Below are 22,416 nucleotides of genomic sequence, written 5' to 3' on the forward strand. Positions count from 1 at the left end.
TGCAGGTGGAGTTGCTTCAGAGTCAGTTCCTCTAAAATGGCAACCAGGGCTGAAGCAGGGACAGAAGTCATTCTCATTAGAGGCATAGCAGCTATTCCCTGCACCCAAATACAAGAAAGGATAATGCCCCCGCCTTGTTGCCACTGATTCCTGCATAATGGATGCTTTCTCAATCTCCAGCCTCTCTTGGGAAATCACATCTTGGCTCCTACCATCCTAAACCAGGTGCAGTCTCCCAGACCCTTCACTATTCTCCTTCAAAGGACCCTCATTGATTGTCATATGGCATAAGTGGTCCTGTCCACCTGTAGCCTCCCAGACCCCTCATGATTCTCCTTCAAGGAATCTTCATTGATAGCGAAATGGCATAAGCCATAAGAATTCCTGCCCACCTCTGGTATCCAAGACCACTTTCTAAAACCCATTTGAATTTCAAACCGTTTCTTTAAAAGCTCAAAATTTAATAGGAAAAATAATTTTAGATGCCTATCTGCAGAAAGGCTCGTAATATTTTGTTTATTTTTGTTTTTAATCCAATATAAAGTCAATTTAAAAGTCCCTTGTGTAAAAACTGATTGTAAAATGTTTCTTTCACAAACCGTATGTAAAAGACAAAGGAAAGAAAACAGGGGTAGTGTGACCAAATAGGCTGCATCCTGCAGAGATTGTAGAACTGCACTGTGTCACCAATATCCTATAATGCCCTATAGTGGGAGGTAGCGCTGTTATTTTTTTATGAGCCTGAGGATCCTTTTTGAGCCTTGATCACAAGTGGGTTGATCTTTTCAGATCCCTTGGTAAACCCTTGCTTGTCTACAGGTAAAAATTATAAGTTCGGTTTTATTTACCACATCTAGGGCTAGATGTAGGTAAATCTCATTTACCGATTCATAAATACCGAATTTTACCGATTCGGTATTTCTGAATTGGTAAATGAGATGTAGGTAAAAAGTCGGAATTTTTTACAGAATCGGTAAGATTCGGTATTTACCGATTCGGTAAAATTACCGATTCGGTAAAATTACCGAAAATGTCAGTTTTTTGTGCCCCTACATCTCCATAGCCCTTTACCGGTCGGAAACGGCCGAAAATCGGTATTTTCGGCCTATTCCGACCGCTAAAGGGCTACCTACATCTGGCCCCTAGTAATTACCAGGTGTGTTAAATTTCAGCAGGTAAAACTCGGTTGAATTTAACAGAGGAATAGTGTAGGTATTTCGCGTACCATGTGGATTTTAGGGTGACAGGCCCCACCTGACATGCTAAGCGTGCACACTGATCGAGTCCCTTGCAGAGCGCAGACTGTGGACCTAACAATATCTTTGTGTGAGCATATAGTACCCACAGACTTTTTTGTGCACACTAACATCACTCTTCCTCTCTCCTTTGCAGGTCAATGCTGTTCTAGCACCACCCCACGTTGATTTTGAGATCTTATTTTGCTTTGACTGCGAGTACACTGCCTGTCTGTGCACCCAAGACTCAGAGACCTTCATCTGGAATGTGCGACCATCTAGCATAGGTAAGGGAAACCAGCCTAAGAACACTTTGCAGATATAAGGCAGCAGAGATGTGGTTGGATGGGTTGAGCAGATTGTGAGGTGGCCGCCGCAGTCTGAGCTAGAGAGACTGTCATTCTCACACCTAGCAGAGATTTCCCTATATTTATGTACCCTACATTGGCAGGGTGCCCACTACCCCCACCTATCCTGTTCACAGAGTATGGGCAAATGATACAGATTCTTCTCTCTTATAGAAAGTGAGCCAGAGAGATGACCTTTCAGTAGAGGTGACTGCTAAAGAGGTCTGCAATTTAACGTTTAGGCCACATGTTAAAACCCCTCAGGGGCAGTCTTACACAATTGTAGTTTAGATATGATGGGCCCGATTCACAGAACTAACTTAAGACAAAATCCTAAACTTACTACTTTTGGTATTCACAGAAGTTAGGATTTTGTCTTAAGTTTGTCTTAAGACAGACTTAAGACAGACTTAAGACAACATCCTAACTTAAGTCTGTCTTAAGTCTGTCTTAAGTCTGTCTCAAAACAAATTAAGACAAAATCCTAACTTCAGGGAATACCAAAAGTAGTAAGTTTAGGATTTTGTCTTAAATTAGTTCTGTGAATCGGGCCCTGAGTAAGCAAGGGCCATCCTATTGGGTATGAGTAGCATCCATTATCCTAATGTTTCAGTGGGTGTTCAGTTTGTGGTGTACAGCTTATGAATGACTAATGCAATATCAATAATCGAATGTATGAATGAATGATATACTCATTAAGGACGCTGTTACCCTGGGGTGTTCTGGTAATATGGACTTTATCTGGCTTCTCGAAAATCAGATCCTTCATAGATTCACATGCTTGAATGGTCCTCTATCTTTATACTGAGAATCCATGATACTTTAACCCCTCCGCCGCTGCCGGAATTCTGCGCCTGTGCGGCACATTCTGATCGCGGGTGTGGTCATGACGGCTCCCGGCCGTCATCAGCACACACCCACCGTAACTGATGACGACCAGGAGCCATCATCAGCACCGAAGGGGTTAAAATAGCAGTAAACACTGTTAAGGTGTCCATTGGCTCAACAAGAGTGATTGTTTAGTAGCACATTCACCAGATTTGAATCAGCCAGAACGTCAGTCAATTGGGTGAATTTGCTGAGCACTCTAGTCTACTAGGCAACCTTAGCTCAGACTTGTACAACATGTTGTTTGTGATGGACTACCTGGAAAGAGCTCTGTTATTTTACCTTATAAATAAAGGTTTTCATCAGATATTGGCATTTCTGCTATTTTACTGGGCTTTAGCCAGCTGTAGCATCAGCTACACTTGACTGGGATTAGTTCTGGAGTCATTGGACAGTTTTGGACCAGGCAAGAAATTCCAAATGTCAGCATGACAGACAAGAAGTGATCACTCTTCAAGATGTGGTCCTCTTCTGGGAAATGGAAGATCTACATTGATGGCCCTCATCTGTCTGTACTACTTAAATCTAGAAGCACAAAGCATCTCACTATAATATCTGCAACACCTTTCCTTCCAAGATAACCAAAGGTCAGGACAGAAGGCTTGCCTGTACCTTCAATAGAGGATGAAGGAATGTCCCTCCATCGGGGATGCCCCCTCATCAGGAAATGATTCCATGTACTATGCGTTTCCAGGCACTTCCACAAAGGTCACAAAAAAAAGAAGAAATGTAGCTCTTTCAGAGTTGCAGTTCTCTAAAGAAGTGAAGTATGTGATTTAATGGAAACTAAAAAATGGATTGGCGATAGCCAAATCTCAGAAAAAATTTTAAGGAGAGGCAATCTTAACTACATACAATTACATTTAAAATTAAAGTAATTTTGTTTAAAGCAAAGACAGTTTTAATGAGATAAATGAAATTACAAATTATATTAAACAGAAAAAATAGGAATACGTAAACTATAGTATTTTCTGAAAACACATACAATCTCGTGTGTATATATATACATACATATATATATATATATATATATATATATATATATATATATATATATATATATATATATATATATATTGTCCCAAGGTGCCCTAAGCTTTGAGTACGTCACTCCATGGAGTTTTGTTCAACATGAACTTTATTTCCCAAGACTGGCATTTTCCATTCAGAGTTAAATTCCTCCCTGACGCGTTTCGAGGCAGCCTGCCTCTTAATCATAGCGAAAGCAGTCAGTTCTCGGTAATGTGCCACGCCTCTTTTACCCAATTCACATACTGCTCACAGGTGAGTACTGATAACTGAATGCTGGGAGTTGTGGTCCTTCAATTCATACCCTCCAGTGGGGGCCAAGTTCTGACTCAGCGAATCGCTTTTTAAAATCAATTATAAACCTCCAGTGGGCCTCCGTCTGAAAACCAGTCCTGAATTCAGGGAAAATTCTGTGCCGCACATGTGCTGTGAGAGATTCCAGCCCACAGCCCCGCCATTCCATTCACGCGGGCGGTGCATCCTCCACTGCCGGACTACTGTGTTGAAAGATTATCCCAAGGTGCCCTGAAGCTTTGAGGATGCCACTCCACAGAGTTCTGTTCAACATGAACTTAATTTCCCAAGGCTGGCATTTTCCATTCAGAGTTAAATTCCTCCCTGACTCGTTTCGAGGTAGCCTGCCTCTTAACCATAGGGAAAGCCGTCAGTTCTCATTAGTGTGCCACGCCTCTTTTACCCAATTCAGAATTGGGTAAAAGAGGCGTGGCACATCATACTTCACAATATTGACATGCTCTTCCTCACAGAGACCTGGTTCAACAATACCTCGCACTTTATGTTTGATCTCCTAGTACCCACAGGCTATTCTATATTTAGAAATTACAGAATTGACAAAGTTGGGGGAGGTGTTGCAGTCATCTTTAGAAATTCCCTTCAACTCAAGGCTTTTCCTAACAGCTCCTTCCGCATTTTTGAATGCCTATCCCTTGAACTTCAATTGCACCTCTCAGATTCCATGCCATTTACCACCCGCCGTGTAGCGGCCCCTCGTTTATGGAGGAACTCACTGACTTCATTAGCGACCAATAGTCACAAAGTGACAATCAGATCTTCGTGGGCGACTTCAATCTCCACTGGGGCTCGCTGGAGGATCCCCCTGCTAGTAGGCTGGCCACCTTCCTCTCTGCAAACGATCGTATCCAACACTGCACAGAAACAACACACTCTAAGGGCTCAATCCAGGAACTTGTTATTTCGAAAACAGGCATGCTTACTATCGCCCCTATTCATGTTGACTGGTCTGACCACCTCCTCATCCCATTCTCTCTTCTCCTACCACACTCTATAACTCTCGGCCAACCTAAGAGGGCTACCTCCTGGTTCCGTGACACTAAAGATATTGACCTCTGTACCTTCTGTGAATCATCTTTACTATCACTTCCAAGGCTAGACCCGAACCTAGATGTTAACGAACTCACCTCCCAATGCCTCACGGTCCTTGTAGTCAAAATCAATAACGTTTCTCCTCTTCAAAGCAAAAAGAAAAGGCCCATTCCCTCAGCACCTTGGTTCAACAAATCCGTCCATGAAGAAAGGAAGTACCTAAGATTCCTGGAGAAACAATGGAGACAAGCGCCCTCTACCGATAATTTGACCACGCTTCATTCAGAAAGGTCTGAGTACCACAAACACATCTTCCTTGGAAAAGCGACGCACTTCAGAACCCTCCTCGACTCAGCCAAAAATAGACCCAAAAAACTATTTGATCTCATCAAGAATCCAAACTGCTCTCCCCCAACCACCAAGTTGGAGGATTCTACAAAGAAAGCAGCAGAATTGGCTTTATTGAAAAAGTGAAATCACTTGTGGATCAGGTAAGTCATCTACCCCTCCAGAGAAGCGCAAATCGTGAGCCATTTGGCAGAACTTTGAACCCATCTCCGAAGATGCCCTCCTCAAATGCATCCTCGAAACAAAGCCCTCCAATCATTCTCTCGACCCCATCCCTAGTGCCATTGCCATTGACTTCTATACCCATTCTCTGTCCTATTGGACCACTTTGATTAACCTCTCTCTCTGTCAAGGCTCCCTTCCTGTTTCCTTCAAAACTGGGCATGTCACCCCTCTGCTTAAAAAACCCACTGCTGATGCGAACAACCTCAACAACTTCCGCCCCATCACTAACCTACCTTTTCTTGCGAAAATCACAGAAAGATGTGTAGCGAAACAACTCTCTCATCATATCAAGGACAATGATCTTCTTGACAATTTCCAGTCCGGCTTCATTCAAAACTGCAGCACTGAAACAGCCCTGCTGCAAGTGATTGATGACGCGCTGAGAATACTCTATTCTGGGGAGTCTTGTCTTCTTATTCTCCTTGACCTTTCTGCAGCCTTTGACACTGTCAATCACAACACTCTCCTTAACACTCTTCAACAGAGAATGGGCATGGAGGGCACTGTGCTTAAATTGTTTGCTTCCTTCCTCTCTGATAGATCCCAAATGATCAAAATAGCAAATACTCTTTCATCTCCTTTGGTGGTAGGTCAAGGTGTTCCTCGAGGCTCTATACTTGCACCCATATTGTTCAATCTCTATTTAGAATCATTGGGAAATCTCCTAAGTAAATCAGGGATCCACTATCATCTCTATGCGGACAACACTCAAATCTACCTCAAGGTTGCCTCCACTCACGATCTCTCCATCCTAAGCTCTACTCTCAACTCCATTCAAAACTGGATGTTAACTCATCAACTGATTCGGAATCCCTCTAAAACTGAATTCCTCCTCCTCTCCTCCTCACTTTCTCCTCCCCCAGTTCAATCATGGATGGATCAGATGAATCTACTTAACAATAAACCCATCATTGTCGACAGCGCAAAATCCCTTGGTGTCATACTCGACACAAAACTCAATCTACTCTCCCACATCCATTCCATTGTAAAGTCTGCTCGATACCAACTGCGCCTTCTTTGGGGGATTTGTCCCTTCTTCAAGGAGCATGACCTTAAAACCCTGGTCCAATCGCTGGTTCTCTCTAGACAGGACTACTGCAACTCTCTTCTTACCGGCCTCCCCAAATCCCACCTGCCCCCCTTAAATTTGTTCTCCATTCAGCAGCTCGTTTCATATATGGGGCCAAAAGAAGCGACCACATCACACCCATTTTAGCCACCCTTCATTGGCTTCCCATCGAGGCAAGATCTATCTACGAGACTGCCTGTATCACCCACAAAGCCTTGCACTCCTCCTCTCCTCGCTACCTGGCGAATAAACTGAAACTCTCTAGAGGCTCTAGACCATCACGTAACGCGTAAAACCTATTGCTTGAACCTCCCACTTTCAAGAAGGAAAGGTCGATGGCCCAATCCTTTTCAGGCAACGCAGTGAGAATCTGGAACTCACTTCCGCCTCAGCTCCGGACCACCACCTCTTCCCAGGCCTTCAAAACTGACCTCAAAGCGCTCCTCCTTTAAAGACACTTCCAAATGTAATTCACGCCCTCTCTATTATCTGAAGGAAGTCCCTCCTTTATAGGAAATTCTGTTCTACATGACTATAGAAGTGCATTCCCAATGTGTTCTTGTGGTTTGAGAGTCTGCCATTTATTGCAGTATTATACTTCTACTTGTATTGTGTACTCCTTTGTAACATGCACACGTCACTTTCCCTCTTGAAATGTATCGTTTGCTACCTCTTGTATTTTGTTTGCTTTTGATACATGCACAATTGCCACCATTGCCTCATGTAACGTAACGTTTGTTCTTGTGTTTCGAATATCTGCCATTAAGTGCAGTATTATACCTCTATTTGTACTTTGTACACTTTTGTAACATACACACGTCACTTTTTTTCCTCTTGTAATGTATCGTTTGCTACCTCTTGTATTTTGTTTGCTCTTGATACATGCACAATTGTCACTATTGCCTTATGTAACGTAACGTTTGCTCTTGTAACATGCTGACTTGTAATTTTTCCTCATGTTTCACTACTGTTCCTATTGTGAAGCGCTCTGACACCTTCGGGTAAAGTCAGCGCTATATAAAAACGCATAAAATAAAATAGAAAACAAATTAAATAAATAAAGGACACAAGAAGACCTCATCGCCCCACCAGCAGTGCGCCAATAGGTGCGTTTACAGAGTGATGTAAAAAGGGGCATGGCCTCGGACCACCTCTCACCAATACTACTGAATGTGGCTTACTGGAAGTACCTGGTGGGCTGGTTGGCCCCTAAGGACTCTTAGTATGCAAGGGGATTAAATGCCCAATCCAGAATGTGCCAGGAGGTGCATTTGCACAGTGGGGCAGGGAGGGGGCGGGGCCTCTGGCTAGATGCCGGTTTCTGTTTTTTTTATTATTGTTAGAAGGCGGGCTGTGTGGCCACCATTCTCTTAATATGTTGTGGGCCCTAGGGACCCCATTTACCAGGGCCTGACCCCGTAAAAAGAAAATGGGAAGAGGGCCTTAGTGGCCCCCCTTCCAAGGCTGATTTAAGGCCCAGGGGACCCCATTCCCCAGGGCATGGCCTAGTTAATATATTTTTTTAATTACTTACATGGGAGGGGGGCATCTGTCCCCCTCTGTCCCCCCTTCCCTGGACCACTTTTGGCCCCGGGGACCTCATCCCCGGGGCCTGGCCTTGTTTTGAAAAAAAAATATGGGACGGGGGCCGCATAGCTCCCCTTCACTGGGCCACTTTTGGCCCCGGGGACCGTGGGGGGAGCCCCAATGCCCCCGCAGTCCCTGCCGGCTCCCCGCATCCTGCAGGAGCTGGCATTGCTTTTGGACAAGGGGAGCTGCTGACATGCAATTCTGCTTTGCTTTGTGGAAGCAAGAGCAGAATAGAGCAGAAGTTTGCAATGACAGGGCACGAACAGTGCTCCCGCCCTGCCATTGCAAACTGCAATGTTCCGGGGGTGGGCACCCGGAACATTGTTGGAGCTGGCCCTGGAAGGGGCGGTCCCCAGGGCCAAGGAGGGCTCCAGGACGGGGCCCCCTCCCTTCTTGTGTAAAGTCCTGTGGAGGTGGACGAACCCTCAAACTTAATGTGCAACCCTTGACCATGTCACCTGTCACCAGGTAGGTCACCCCCTCGGCCACCACATGGTCCTCCTGTGTGATGCTACCCCTGCTGCTGCCACTCGCTGTGCCCCGGTTCGTCCTTTGGTTTCCTCCGCATTTATTTCATTTTTGTTCATTTGTTTACTATGTGCCCATTGTTGCTGCCTGTCTTTCTGCCTACCCCGCTGTATTTTGTGCCCGTATTTTGTGCCCTTTTGCCTTCTGTGTCACCCTCCCACTCCCACCTCGCTCTCTCCCGCCGCTGCGTCCCCGCCCCCCTGGTCCCCCATTCGCCGCCCCGCTCCTGCCTCTGAGCTGCTCCTCCCTCTCTCTTCCCCTCATATGGAGGACACCCAGTGGTAAAAGGAGCGACCCTTGACCCTGTCACCAGGTAGGTCGCCCCCTCAGCCACCACACGGTCCTCCTGTGTGACGCTACCCCTGCTGCTGCCACTCGCTGTGCCCCGGTTCGCCCTTTAGTTACCTCCACGTTTATTTCATTTTTGTTCATTTGTTTACTGTGTGCCCATTGTTGCTACCTGTCTTTCTGCCTGCCCGCCGTATTTTGTGCCCTTTTGCCTTCTGTGCCACCCTCCTGCTCCCCCCCTCGCTCTCTCCCGCCGCTGCATCCCATGCGGCCCCACCCCCTGGTCCCCCGTTCGCCGGCCTGCTCGCGCCTCCCAGCTGCTCCTCCCTCTTCCCTTCATATGGAGGCCGTGCAGCAGCGGCGCCGCTGGTGTGCCGAAGGCGCGCCTAAGGCAAGCCCGTTTGCGCCTGTCCGTGCCTGGACCGCAGCCAGCGCCAGGACCCCTGGCCCCCGCCAAAGTAGGAAACCCGACTGAGATACGACACCGCCGCCCTCCACGCACTCAACACCGGCCGACCATCCACCTGCTACCGAGCCACCCCGAGGCACACCCACAGACCCTTCTCCTGCCAAGCTTGCAAATTCACCTGCCTCCGAACCTACACCCCGCCCTCCGGACCAAGCAACAACAACAACCACCTCAAGTGCATCTTACTCAACACCCGCTCCGTCCACAAGCACGCCGTCGAACTCTGGGATCTCCTCGACACAACATCGCCGGACATCGCCTTCCTCACGGAAACCTGGATGAACACCTCCTCAGCCCCCGACATCGCCATAGCCATCCCAGACGGCTATAAGATAACCCATAAGGACCGCGTCAACTAAATCGGAGGAGGAATCGTCATCATTTACAGGAACACCATCAGCGTCACGACCAACACCGGAGACACCCTCACCGCCACCGAACACCTACACTTCCAGATCCACACCGACCCCAAGACCACCCTCAGAGGAACCCTCATCTACAGACCCCCGGGCCGACGCACACAATTCAGTGAAACCATCGCCGATTTCATCAGCCCGCATGCCCTCGCCTCATCAGACTACATCCTCCTAGGGGACCTGAACTTCCACCTGGAGAACAAAAACAACAACAACACCACCACCCTGCTCGCCAACCTCGCCAACCTCTGACTCAAGCAACTGGTGAACACTCCCACCCACTACGCCGGCCACACGCTCGACCACATCTTCTCCGCCAGCAACCACGTCTCCCTCAGCCACTCCACCGGACTACACTGGACCGACCACAGCTGCATCCATTTCACCTTCAAGATGACTACATACCACGACTGCCCGCAACAGATCCCCCGCAGAGGCCGGAGTAAAATCACTACAGACCAGCTAACCACACCACTGAGCCAGAACCCACCAACCGACACCACTGACACCAAAGAAGCAGCCCGCAACCTCACACAGTGGATCACCAACTGCGATGCCTTTGCCCCACTGAAGAACCCCCCAGGCAAGACCAACAACAGGAAAGCCACATGGTTCACCGACGCCCTCAAAGAATCGAAGAAATCCTGCCGAACTCTCAAGAAAACCTGGCGCCATGAACAGACGACAGAAAACCTGACAGCTCTCAAGAACGCCACTCGCAAACACCACCAACTGATCCGCACCACCTAAAGGACATCATTCAAAGACCGGCTGGACAACAACACACACAACAGCAAGGAACTCTTCAGCATCGCAAAAGAGCTCTCCAACCCCAGCGCCAGCAGCAATGACATCACACCGTCGCAAGACCTCTGCGACTCCCTCGCCACGTTCTTTCACCGCAAGATCGCCGACATAGACGACAACTTTGATGCCCAGACTCCGCCTCCAATCACCAAAACAATGCCCCCTACCACCACCCTCAGCGCCTGGACCCCCATCAGCACTGAAGACACCACCCACGTCATGAACACCATCCACTCCGGCTCTCCCTCCGACCCATGCCCTCACCACATCTTCAACAAAGCCAACACCATCATCGCACCCCACCTCCGGAACGTCATAAACAACTCCTTCATGTCCACCACCTTCCCAGAGAGCTGGAAGCACGCAGAGATCAACGCCCTTCTGAAGAAACCCACAGCGAACCCTGAAGACCTCAAGAACTTCCGCCCCATCTCTCTTCTTCCCTTCCCTGCAAAAGTCATTGAGAAGACCGTCAATAAACAGCTGACCGCTTTCCTCGAGGCAAACAACTCCCTCAACCCATCCCAGTCCGGATTTCGAGCCAACCACAGCACCAAGACCGCCCTCATCGCAGCCACCGATGACATCAGGACCCTGCTTTACACCGGGGAAACAACCGCCCTCATCCTCCTAGACCTCTCAGCAGCCTTTGATACCGTCTGCCATCGCACCCTAATAACACACCTCCACAACACTGGGATCCAAGTAAAAGCCCTGGACTGGATCACCTCATTCCTCTCCGACAGAATCCAGAGAGTCCGCCTCCCTCCCTTCCGGTCTGCGGCCACCGAGATCATCTGTGGCGTACCCCAAGGCTCTTCGCTCAGCTCAACCCTCTTCAATATCTACATGAGCCCCCTCGCCGCCATCGCACGCAAACACAACCTCAACATCATCTCCTTCACCGACGACATCCAGCTGATACTCTCCCTCACCAAAGACCCAGCCACCGCCAAAACCAACCGCCAGGAAGAAATGAAAGCGGTGGCGGAATGGATGAAGCTCAGTCGTCTGAAACTGAACTCAGACAAGACGGAGGTCCTCATCCTTGGACCATCCCCATCTGCCTGGGACGACTCCTGGTGGCCCACAGCGCTGGGCACCGCCCGACACCCGCGGACCACGCAAGCAACCTGGGATTCATCCTGGACTCCTCTCTCACGATGACCAAGCAAGTCAACGCCATCTCATCCTCATGCTTCAACACCCTGCGCATGCTCCGGAAGATCTTCTGGTGGATCCCTACCGGAACCAGAAAGATGGTCACCCAGGCCCTCGTCACCAGCCAATTGAACTACGGGAACGCCCTATACGCAGGAACCAAAGCCAAACTTCAGAAAAGACTCCAGCGCATACAGAACGCTTCTCCACCCACGCACACATTGCGCTCCACAACATGGGCCCCAAATACCTCAACAATCGCCTCATGTTCCACACTCCGACCCGCCAGCTCAGCTCCGCCAGCCTCGCCCTCGCCGCCGTCCCACGGATTCGCAGAACCGCCACCGGAGGAAGATCGTTCTCCTACCTAGCCGCAAAGACATGGAACTCCCTCCCAGCCTACCTATGACTCACCCAGGACCATCTCACCTTCAGGAAACACCGCAGCACCCCCTCCCTTCAGCGCCTTGAGACCCTCACGGGTGAGTAACGTGCTCTATAAATGCACTGGTTGATTGATTGATTGAATGTATGTATGCCTGGGGAGGTGGTGGTCCCCGGGGCTGCGGGCAGGGGCTGTGTGCCCCGTGTGTAATCATTAAAGCCCGGGGAGGTGGTTGCCCCGGGGCTTCGGGAGGGGGCCTCATGCCCCAACATGTAATTCTTAAAGCCCCAGGGAGGTGGCGGCCCCCAAGGCTGCGGAAGAGGCATGATCCCCTCCCCTCGCATTTTATATGGGAAAGAGCCACGGGAGGTGGCAGGCCCCGGGGCTGTGGGGGACGGGGGTTGAAATGGCCTACGGGCCTACGGGCTCCAGCACTGTATTTTTTGATTGCTCCCTGACCTGGCCCACCCGGGGGTTGAATAAAATGAAGCGCAGGAGACCGCACATCATTTCTTTTTTGGGCCGGGGGGATTTGCGCGATTTAAAATAAATGCTTTTTGATGCCCCGGGGGTCCTTGTGGGACCCCTGACCAGGCCTAGGGGGTAAGGGTGTTTCTACCCTGCCCTCTTTTCTTTAAAAAAAAAATCATTTTGTTCCCTTTTTTTTTGTGACTCAGTTTTACCAAGTTACAAGATGGCTGCCATGACTTCTTGGTTTGGAGTGTTGACAGCCAATCAAAATGAAGCTCTTGATTGGGAAGGTTTGCAGATCCACTGCGACCACCAGATATTGATTTTTTTTTATTTCTCAGTAACCACTCAATGGATTGACACCATTTAAAGCAAAGAGTGCACTCTGGACCAACAGCTACCTCTGCTAAATTTGGTGTAATTCTGTTCAGCAATTCGGCTGTAGCTGCAACAAACATTTCCAATGGAAATTTCCGTGTTTTGGGACCCCCCTTTTTTCTCCGCTCCCGCTTGACAAATCACCCTGAAACTTTCAAGGCAGGAGCTGACCGGAGTGCCCCATTAGTTTTGAAAATTTTGCGAAGATTCGTCAACCGCTGCCGAAGATATTGGCAAAAGAAAAACGCTTTTTGAATAGAAACAAGGTCCTAACTACCTACTGGCACCCGCCAGTGGGCAAAATATATATATAGATATATATATTGACCACCAATCAAAGAAATATTGCTACACTCGCCTGCGATATGTCCAGTTACTTTATTGAGTTATAAAGCAACTCACCACCTACTTGTTTCGACCACACTGGTCTTGATCACGGTAAACAATTATTCCATTATTGCTTTCACCTTTTATACCTCTCTCCCACCTACACCATTAAGAGGCATTGTGGGAATGGAAAGTTCTGCACTAAGTGAATTACATAAAAACAATTCACGATTCAAGTGATTCAACATATTATTCAACAAAAGTAATCAAGTGTTGTACTCTAAGTATATCATGAAGTAATGAGGACCTAGGTATTTTTATCAAATATTTGATCAGTATTAATTCATTTATTTTTTCAAATGTCTTTTCTTTTACAAGTTTCAGCCTCTTTGTTTTAACTTTAGCTGGTTTGTTTTAACTTTAGGTGAGGTGAACTTCACAGTCAGCGTTGAAGCTGTAGGCCTCTGCGGGCCACAAGATATCACCCTGCCTGAGAAAGGACTCAAGGACACCCTGATCAAATCTGTGCTCGTGATGGTCAGTGGGTTTTGTACAGAATTAAGGGAATACGGTATGCAGAACTAGATCAGAGAGAGCGGGTAGTTGATAAGTTAGGAGGGAGCTACCTTAGAGTGTGCTGAGTGATAGTCATTTGCTGCTGAGTACGAAGTGATCGTACATGGAAGGTGCAACTGGACCACACATTAGCAGTGAGGAGGATCATAGCTGGGATGAGTGTACACATAAGGGTCAAACATAGTATTGCGAATGTTAGATGAGGATTATTTGTGGTGATTGAGTAAGGAAGGACTCAGTGAAGTTGAGTTGGGTGGAAAGTTTTTTATGTGGATGAATATTTGAACAGGTCTGAGTGTATATGCCAATGTGTATGGGAATCTATTAGTAGTGGTATGAAGGTGTTCCTACTTTTATATACATGCCCCTTAAGTTGTGTGTGAACTTGGAAGACAATATACATTCTTCTTCTCTTTATATATTTTTATGCATGAAAATATATATTCATGTTTGGCTATGTATTTTTAGTGTCTGAACATTTCTGTGTTATTAAACAGGGTGTTTATTAGGTCAAAAATGGCATAAATTGTCATGTTGGTTTATAATAGCCATAGAGGTGTGGTGCAGTGGCCAAAGTGGCTGACTCTGGAGCATGGGGATCCCATTTGATCTCCGGCACAGGCGGCAGCTCAGCTCAGCATCACGTGAATTTGGGCAATAGCTCACTTAATCTCCCTGACGGCCCCCAGCGCCTTGAAACCCTTAAGGGAGTGATTTGTTTGTGCTTTACAAATAGGATTGATTTATTATTATGGTAGTGATTATTATAGCAAATGCATTGGTTCATTTATGAAACACATTGGATGCGCCTGTGTGCATTCTACACCAAGTCACCCTTATTATATTGGTTTGCATGTAGGGTTGCCCCCTGCCCAGTATTGTACTGGTTCAGCTGGTGTTTAATGCCATGGTGGCGAAAAATAAAAGATAATCAGCAAACCTGGCACTTTTTTCACTGTTTGAAATGTAGCCATACCATAGAAAAGACAAATAAAATAATTTGAAACTATTTAAGAGCTGTTTAAACGGTGTAGCACGGTTACAACAAATTTTTTACAACGCACTACCATTACATCGCAACTTTTACCACGCAAACCATTACAACGCAATGCGCTGGGGGGCGCTCTAGGATAGGGAATGTATTTAATATACTATCCAACACCTTCCCTGCTATCCACGGGGACTGGAGTTGGAATAGTAAATTAAATAATTCACTATCCAGCGCCTAAAAGCATTATGCGTTGTAATGGACTGCGTGGTAAAAACCGCGTTGTAAAGGCATGCGTGGTAAAAGCATGCGTTGTAGTGACACCAATCCGTTTAAACCATCCACAAATGATTATCAAATCTTAAGGCTGAATTACCATGCTAAAAAAGAACACAGATAATTTACAACAAATCATTCTCCAGTACTTGCTCCAGAGTTTCTAAGAATTTGAAAACATGAAGAAATGGCTTATGTGTTTCCCCAAAAAAGGTAAAGACCCTATTTGCCTGCATTATGTTGGCTTGTATTCAGTAACACTGGGTATGGTATGAATACCTTGGTCAAAGCAGAGTTAAGCTATGTGCCCACATTGACTGTGTGAGTTAAACAAAACATATAGATGTAAATTCCCAAAATACATATGTATATCAATAGCACATGGCCTTTGTCTGGATTGTGACCGTCTGTATCTCATAATATTGCGTTTTTAAAATTGGCCTACAATAAAATGCTGTCCTGATAATTGACTATGACTCAGTGTCAAGGTAAGTAAACATAGGTAAGAACAGATTTACTTTTCAAACGCTGCATGTCAGTATCTTTAAAAGGTATTCCAGCAAGGTACGTGGACAAAGATTAAAGTAGAGCAAATCTGCACTTGACGTGGGGATACGTTGATAGTCGATAATTGTAATTCTACTAACGCGTATTAGTTCTGTCGTTCTATCCTCATGGTTGCAATAAACCTGCTAGCAGGTTCTCCTCTAGCATAAAGTACTCCATTGGAAGAATTTACTGAACATCAGTGGGTTTTATGTTACTATTCAACACTAAAATTCCTGTTTAGTGTTTGGCAGGTCGCCTTCGTATGACTGGTCCAACAGAGGCACCGCCTTTGCCATCCCAGTGGCAGCCTTCCAGCAGAGTTGTCTGCTCTTCTGTGGATATTTCCGTATAAAAGGATCTCCGACATCTATAGTTGTAACTACTTAATGAGCAAACAACTTGTCAGTAAGTTGGAATGCCTTGATGCCTATGCAGGAGACCTACCTTAACTTACTTTATGAACCCCAAACAGGGGACTTTCTTAGGAAATAATATAACACAGGCCCCTTTTGTGCTGGAGTTTTTTTTCACAATGCGTGATGAACAAATTCTGTTTTGTTTTTGTGTCCTATCCGGCATGATTGACATGGACAGATTAGAAGCCATTGGGAGTCACTATTCTCGTCTGTGCATGGTTACAGCAAAGGTTTTGCCAGCAACAGAACCAAGAGTGGCTACTCAGTCCAAAACACTGCATTTCCCTGATCTCTTAATGACACCAAGAGCCAAGAGGAGGATGGACAGGATATCCACTTGCTTGTTGTGGTTGTACTTTATTGCCTCATCCAAATGATACTCTAACATATACCTTCAAACTATTTGGATATTCTATGAGTAGTTTGCAGATGTCCACAGACATTCAAGTCAGCCTTTCTGAAAAGAGCCCACCATGCCAATTTGAGAAGTACAACTTTTAAGTTGGTTCTCATAAAAAGATCTAACAATGCTGTAATTAAATAATACTTGGAAGTCTCAGAAAAGTCATGCTATGCGTTCTCTTGGAAGTTTGGTAAGTACATACATGGTGTGTTTAATCTTGGTGCCTCTAGATGTAGAGGTCAGCTCTTTATGTTGCCTCTGTAGTGGTAAGGGTGTGACCTCCATGCCTTTTAAGCAGTGGAAAAGATACCCCTGTTGACGGCATTAGAGTTGTTTCTGTTTTTTCCGCACTGAGTGTGGAGGTATAACAAGGGGCATGGCGAAGCCAAAGAGCCAAGTCAAAGATAGCAAAGTCAATGCATCCGCAGCACCGTGACACCACCATTCAGGAAATCGTAAAAGGACATTTTTGACCATGGATAGCTGGTTATGGCACCAACAGCTCCAAGGGCTATAACTTTTCTCCAAGGGCACAAATGTAATCAAAAGAGTAATTATTGAAAAAGAAGACTTCCCGGTTTCACCAGTACAACATTACATCTACTAACGCGATTTCTGATGGGAGAATGTGGTCGGACCACAATTAACAAGCAAGAATCCATCCATGGACCACCAGCAGATGAAGCAGGCGGCTGGCACCAGGATAGGGAACAACTACTCCACAATCAGAGATACAAACAACCTTCCTACTTCTGGGTAGATTTTGTGGACACATTTCTCCCTCAAACAACCCCTTGGGAGGGAGAAAGCCATCAAGGTGCCAGGTACATTTTTCTTAGGGTTTTATAATGCATCTCAAACTGTCCATCATAAAGATCTTTTTAATCACAAGTAATTCTGTGACCAGTTATGTGGCTCCTTGCTGAATACCTTTATAGGTCATAGCATTTCGATGTTAGTTTAAGTGATCCCTCTGTCCCCTTTCGGATGCTTCTGATGGAGGCAGTCTGTGATAAACCTGACTCTTGTCATCCTGTCTGTCACATGAAATCGAAGGGCCCGATTCACAGAACTAACTTAAGACAAAATCCTAAACTTACTACTTTTGGTATTCACAGAAGTTAGGATTTTGTCTTAAATTTGTCTTAAGACAAACTTAAGACAGAATTAAGACAGAATTAAGTTAGGATTTTGTCTTAAGTCTGTCTTAAGTCTGTCTTAAGTTTGTTTTAAGAAAAAATCCTAACTTCTGTGAATACCAAAAGTAGTAAGTTTAGGATTTTGTCTTAAGTTAGTTCTGTGAATCAAGCCCGAAATATTAAGAAAAACAATGGTCTCTGTGGGGGAAGTATAAGCTTCAACTTCTGTGGCAACTATACAAACACCATTACTACATTGGTTTACTAAGGAATCAAATCAAAATGTATTCAATTCATGTTAAAACCGTACATTTAAAGACCCAAATCAAAGAGCCAAATATCTTTCTTTAAAGTCAGTGAAGGTGAAAAGGGTGAATTTAAAGTGTGCAAGTGGTATACAGAAAGCATGTATACAAATGATTGATATGGATGAATGTGTTGTTACATGACACTCTGTGTCAGAGTGCTATAATCCAAATCAAATTAAAAGACAGTCCACTATTACAGTTGCTGACGTTTAGACCCTATAAACATTATTTATATAAGGGTCATCATCTGGACCTGAATGATTTAATGGAAGCACAAAAAACTGTGATAATGACAAGCACAAATAAATCATGTAACAATGTGGGGAATAATTCATGACCCCTGTCAGTGGCGCGTGCCAATCAAACAAGCTGATTCAAAAAGGCATAATTAATTAGAACAGCCCATAGAACATCAGGAGATCGGTATGTCCAGAAGAAGTGAGAATATCTCTGAATGTTGCATTCAAAGTGAGTTAAGAAATTCATCAAAAGGGAAAAATCCCTATCAGTTTAACAAAAAGACACTATCATGCAATTGGTATTATTTGTACTGTTCCATGCTCAGCTGTCTCGAGTCCTGGCTGTGAGATATATTTACATTTATGGTTTTAACATAAACTAAATAAATCTTGATATAATACCTGTATAAAACAATCTAGTGAGGGTTTTTGTATGGTTGCCTTAGACGTTGAGGGATAAATTTCTGTTTAGGAACCATTGTTCCTTTCTATATTGCCTTCCCCTGGTCCCAGGATTATTGGGATGCCCCTTTTATTTGAGCATGTATGAAATCAAGGCATCTCTTTTATCCAACTTGGTGCCAGCCGCAGATCAAGGAGGTCCTGATTTACTGACCCTCCTGTCTAAACCAGGTGGCATAGGAATTGTAAAACCACCACCCTGCCTTCCCCAGCATGACTTAAAATTGTGTCATGTGACGTCTGGTGTAAAGTAGTGCATGAACCAGAAGCTGGGGTCCTTCCATTCTTTGTGATGGTTGTGCACAGACCCCCTATGTTGTTGCGGACATAGGGGGTGATTACAATGGCGGGCGGATCGCCACCGCTGGGCCGGCGGTGGTGATCTGCCTGCCATCCCAACTGGATTTACCCCCCCCCACATTATCATGGTGGGGGTACCACGGCAGACGGAAAGTCTGCCTGCCACTTTTCCGCTGGTCAGCAATCGTTACGATTGCCGGCCAGGCGGAGCTGGGGCATAATATGGTGGCAGTGCCTGGAAGACACCGCCATCCATATTATGATGCCTGGTTTGAAAGGCCTTTCCATGGCGGCGATGCCGCCATGGAAAGGCTGGTGGGGAAGTGCTTTGGGGGCCCGTTGCAGGCCCACGGGGCATGGGGGGTTTCTGCACTTGGGGGGTACTTATGGTACCCCCCCTTCATTACCATGCACAAGGTGGCAGGCGGTGCCTGCCACGTTGTGCATGGCAATACACAACATGCCTCTTGCCAAGGTGGCGGTCGCATCCTAATTGGCAGTGCAGGACGGCCGCACTGCTGGCGGCCGGTCCCAGCACCGCTAGAGTGGCGGGCAGACTAAAGTCCACCCGCCATCCTAATGGACCCCAATGTAGGGTGTTAACTTTGTCCCAAAGAATGCCTGGAGTGGGTGTACACTGGTCTGGCTTCATAGGGTTACACATGCCTACTTAAACATTTGTCAGATAAAGGGGGGTGTGAGGCAGGCAATGGTTTGCCTTCAGGGGCCGCTTCCTCTGATGTGCTGCGAAAGTTAGGGGTGCTGCATCACTACTCATTTGCAATAACTTATTACAAGTAATACAGACTTAATTTTTATATTATTGATATTGTTAGGCAAAACATGAAAAAAACGTTGTCAAATACCAAATGTATGCACTCATGATATTGTACCAGAATATCGTTGCTAAAATATTGTATCTTAAATATAGTGTACCAAAATATTTCACCACTGGCGTTAATAATAGAAAATCTACACCAAATGAAGAAGATTTTTTTAGTTGATTATATTTAGCCACAATATTTTTGTTACACAATATTAAGGCAACAGTATTCTGACATACAACCTTTGCAGCGAACACACTGAACAGCTGCTCAGTTGTTTGAAATGGGCAAAATTGTATGTGGTCATTGATTGGCATTCTACCAAGCATCTTAGGATACATGTAACTTTAAAGATCTCCTGCATGGGCCAGTTGGTTTATTAATTATCTTTGCTGGCGCTCCACCAAAGACCCCTCTGAACAAACCACCTTCAAATCAGCCCTCAGAGAGTACCACCAATGCTTCAAAGACACAAATCAAGACTCCTTCACAGACTGCATCGAAACAAGTGCCAACCACTCTAAAAAACTCTTCAAAAGCGTCAGAGATTTCTCCTGCCCGGCGGCCACTGAGAACATGGTCCACCCTTTCCAAGAACTCTGCGACACCTTGCGAGACTACTTCTACAGCAAAATAGCCACCATCTACAACAACTTTGGCCCTCAACCCACTGACCTCAACAACCTCCGCCCTCCATCAGCCATCCGATCACTGCTTGGACCGCACTCATCACACAGACCACCACTGCTATCATGCCCTCCATCCACTCCGGAGCACCCTTGGACCCTTGCCCCCCCAATTTTTCCAACCTCAGCACCTTAGAAATCAGTGCCAAACTCACCAACATCCTGAACACCTCCATCACCACTGTGGTCTTCCCCAACAAATGGACACAGACGGAGGTCATACATCTACTGAAGAAACCAACTGCTGACCCGAGCAAACACAAAAATGACTGCCCCATCATGCTGCTCCTGTTCCCCACCAAAGTTCTCGAGAAGACCATCAGCCACAAGCTCACTGAAAACACTAAAAACCCTGAAAAAACAACCTACTTGATTCCTCTCAATCCAGCTTCCAATCTAACCACAGCATTGAGACCACTGTGATAGCCTCCACCGAAGCCATTAGATCCAGACTCGACAGAGGTGAAGTAGCAGCCTCATCCTCCTCGACCTTTCAGTGGAATTCAACCCCCTATCACACCCCACCCTCATTTACAGAGTCAACCGCATTGGCTTCTGGGTAAGCCTTCAAATGGATTACATCCTTCCTCACAGGGTGAACTCAGAGAATCCATCTACCACCCTTCAACTCAGAACCAAAAAGCATTATCTGCGGCGTACCACAAGGATCATCCCTCAGCCCAACCCTGTATAACACCCGCATGACACAGCTCACCGACATAGTCAGAACCCACGCACTCAACATAATTTCCTAAGCAGACACCATCCAAGTTATCCTCTCGCTCACAGAAGACCCTTCCACCACAGAAAGAACTTCCACTACAACTCCATTACCATGTTCACCGACTGGTTGAGGACCAAATGCCTTAAAGTCAACACCGACAAGACGGAGATGATGATCTTCGCGAACAACACCTCACCATGGTACAACTCCTGGTGGTCCCAGGAGCTTGGACCCACACTGATAGACTGCACCCACATACTTGGAATCATCATAGACAGAATTCTCACCATGAAGTACCAAGTCAATGCAGTGACCTCCTCCTGTTTCCACACCCTCCACATGCTCCGAAAAGTCTGTAGACGTATTCACATCAAAACCAGAAAGACTGTTACCCAGGCCCTCGCCACCAGCCGACTAGACCATACAGAACGCAGCAGCCCATCATGTCCTCAACCTCCCCAATGTGACCCACATCACCCCCCCACCTCAGGAAACTCCACTGACTCCACGTCCAGAAGAGATGCCAGTTTGAGAATCTTATACACGCCTACAAGACAATGGACCAGTATACATCAACCACCGGACACTTGCGCTCCGCCACCCCGGCCCTTGCCCGTACACCCCACATCCACTGAAGCTACAGCAGAGTTCATCCCTTCTCATACCTCATCACCCAGTCCTGGAAGGACTTACCCCTCCATCAACTACTGATGGATAATCCTAAAGATTTTAGGGAATGCCATAGTTTTAGGTGGTAACAGTGACCCAATTGAGATTTGTGGAGAAAATTACATCCTCCATTAAAACATTTTTTTGCTGCTGGAGAATCTGTAAACTGAATTACTGCCACCCTACAGGTAGTACAGGTTTGTTTGGTCAGCAGATTCTCCAGTGGAAGAAAATTCCTCAGATAGAGGTTTTACAACTATTATTTGATGCATAGTTTGCACTCAAATCTAAATCACACCCTTAAGCCTCATTTGTATGGCGCAACCTTGTTCAACCAGCCGCTTTAATAAAGCTCCGAGAGTCCATAGATCCATGAAACTCAAATGAAACCTTCAAGATAAGAAAGAAGAAAAGTAAGGTAAAACTGATTTTAAAGCTGATTTTAATGTGATTATTGGAGTCAGAATAAAGACAAAACCATTGCTAATTTTAGTCATACCAAAATTTGAATACTAAAATATTGAAATAAGATCTATTTAGGGTGATAAAGGA

The 22,416-nt window shown here is 46.1% G+C and overlaps 1 protein-coding gene across 1 annotated transcript in view; it reads left to right on the forward strand.

Annotated features, from left to right (window-relative positions):
- The window catches only part of LOC144768928 (alpha-2-macroglobulin-like protein 1), a 451,046-nt gene that overhangs the window by 309,984 nt on the left and 118,646 nt on the right, over window positions 1-22,416 (forward strand). Inside the window, exons 20-21 of the mRNA XM_078652935.1 lie at window positions 1,393-1,522; window positions 13,730-13,842. Coding sequence (XP_078509061.1) covers window positions 1,393-1,522; window positions 13,730-13,842 — 243 coding nt within the window. The remainder of the gene's footprint in view (window positions 1-1,392; window positions 1,523-13,729; window positions 13,843-22,416) is intronic.

This window comes from Lissotriton helveticus, chromosome 7 (genome assembly GCF_964261635.1).
Source record: "Lissotriton helveticus chromosome 7, aLisHel1.1, whole genome shotgun sequence".
Taxonomy (NCBI): domain Eukaryota; kingdom Metazoa; phylum Chordata; class Amphibia; order Caudata; family Salamandridae; genus Lissotriton; species Lissotriton helveticus.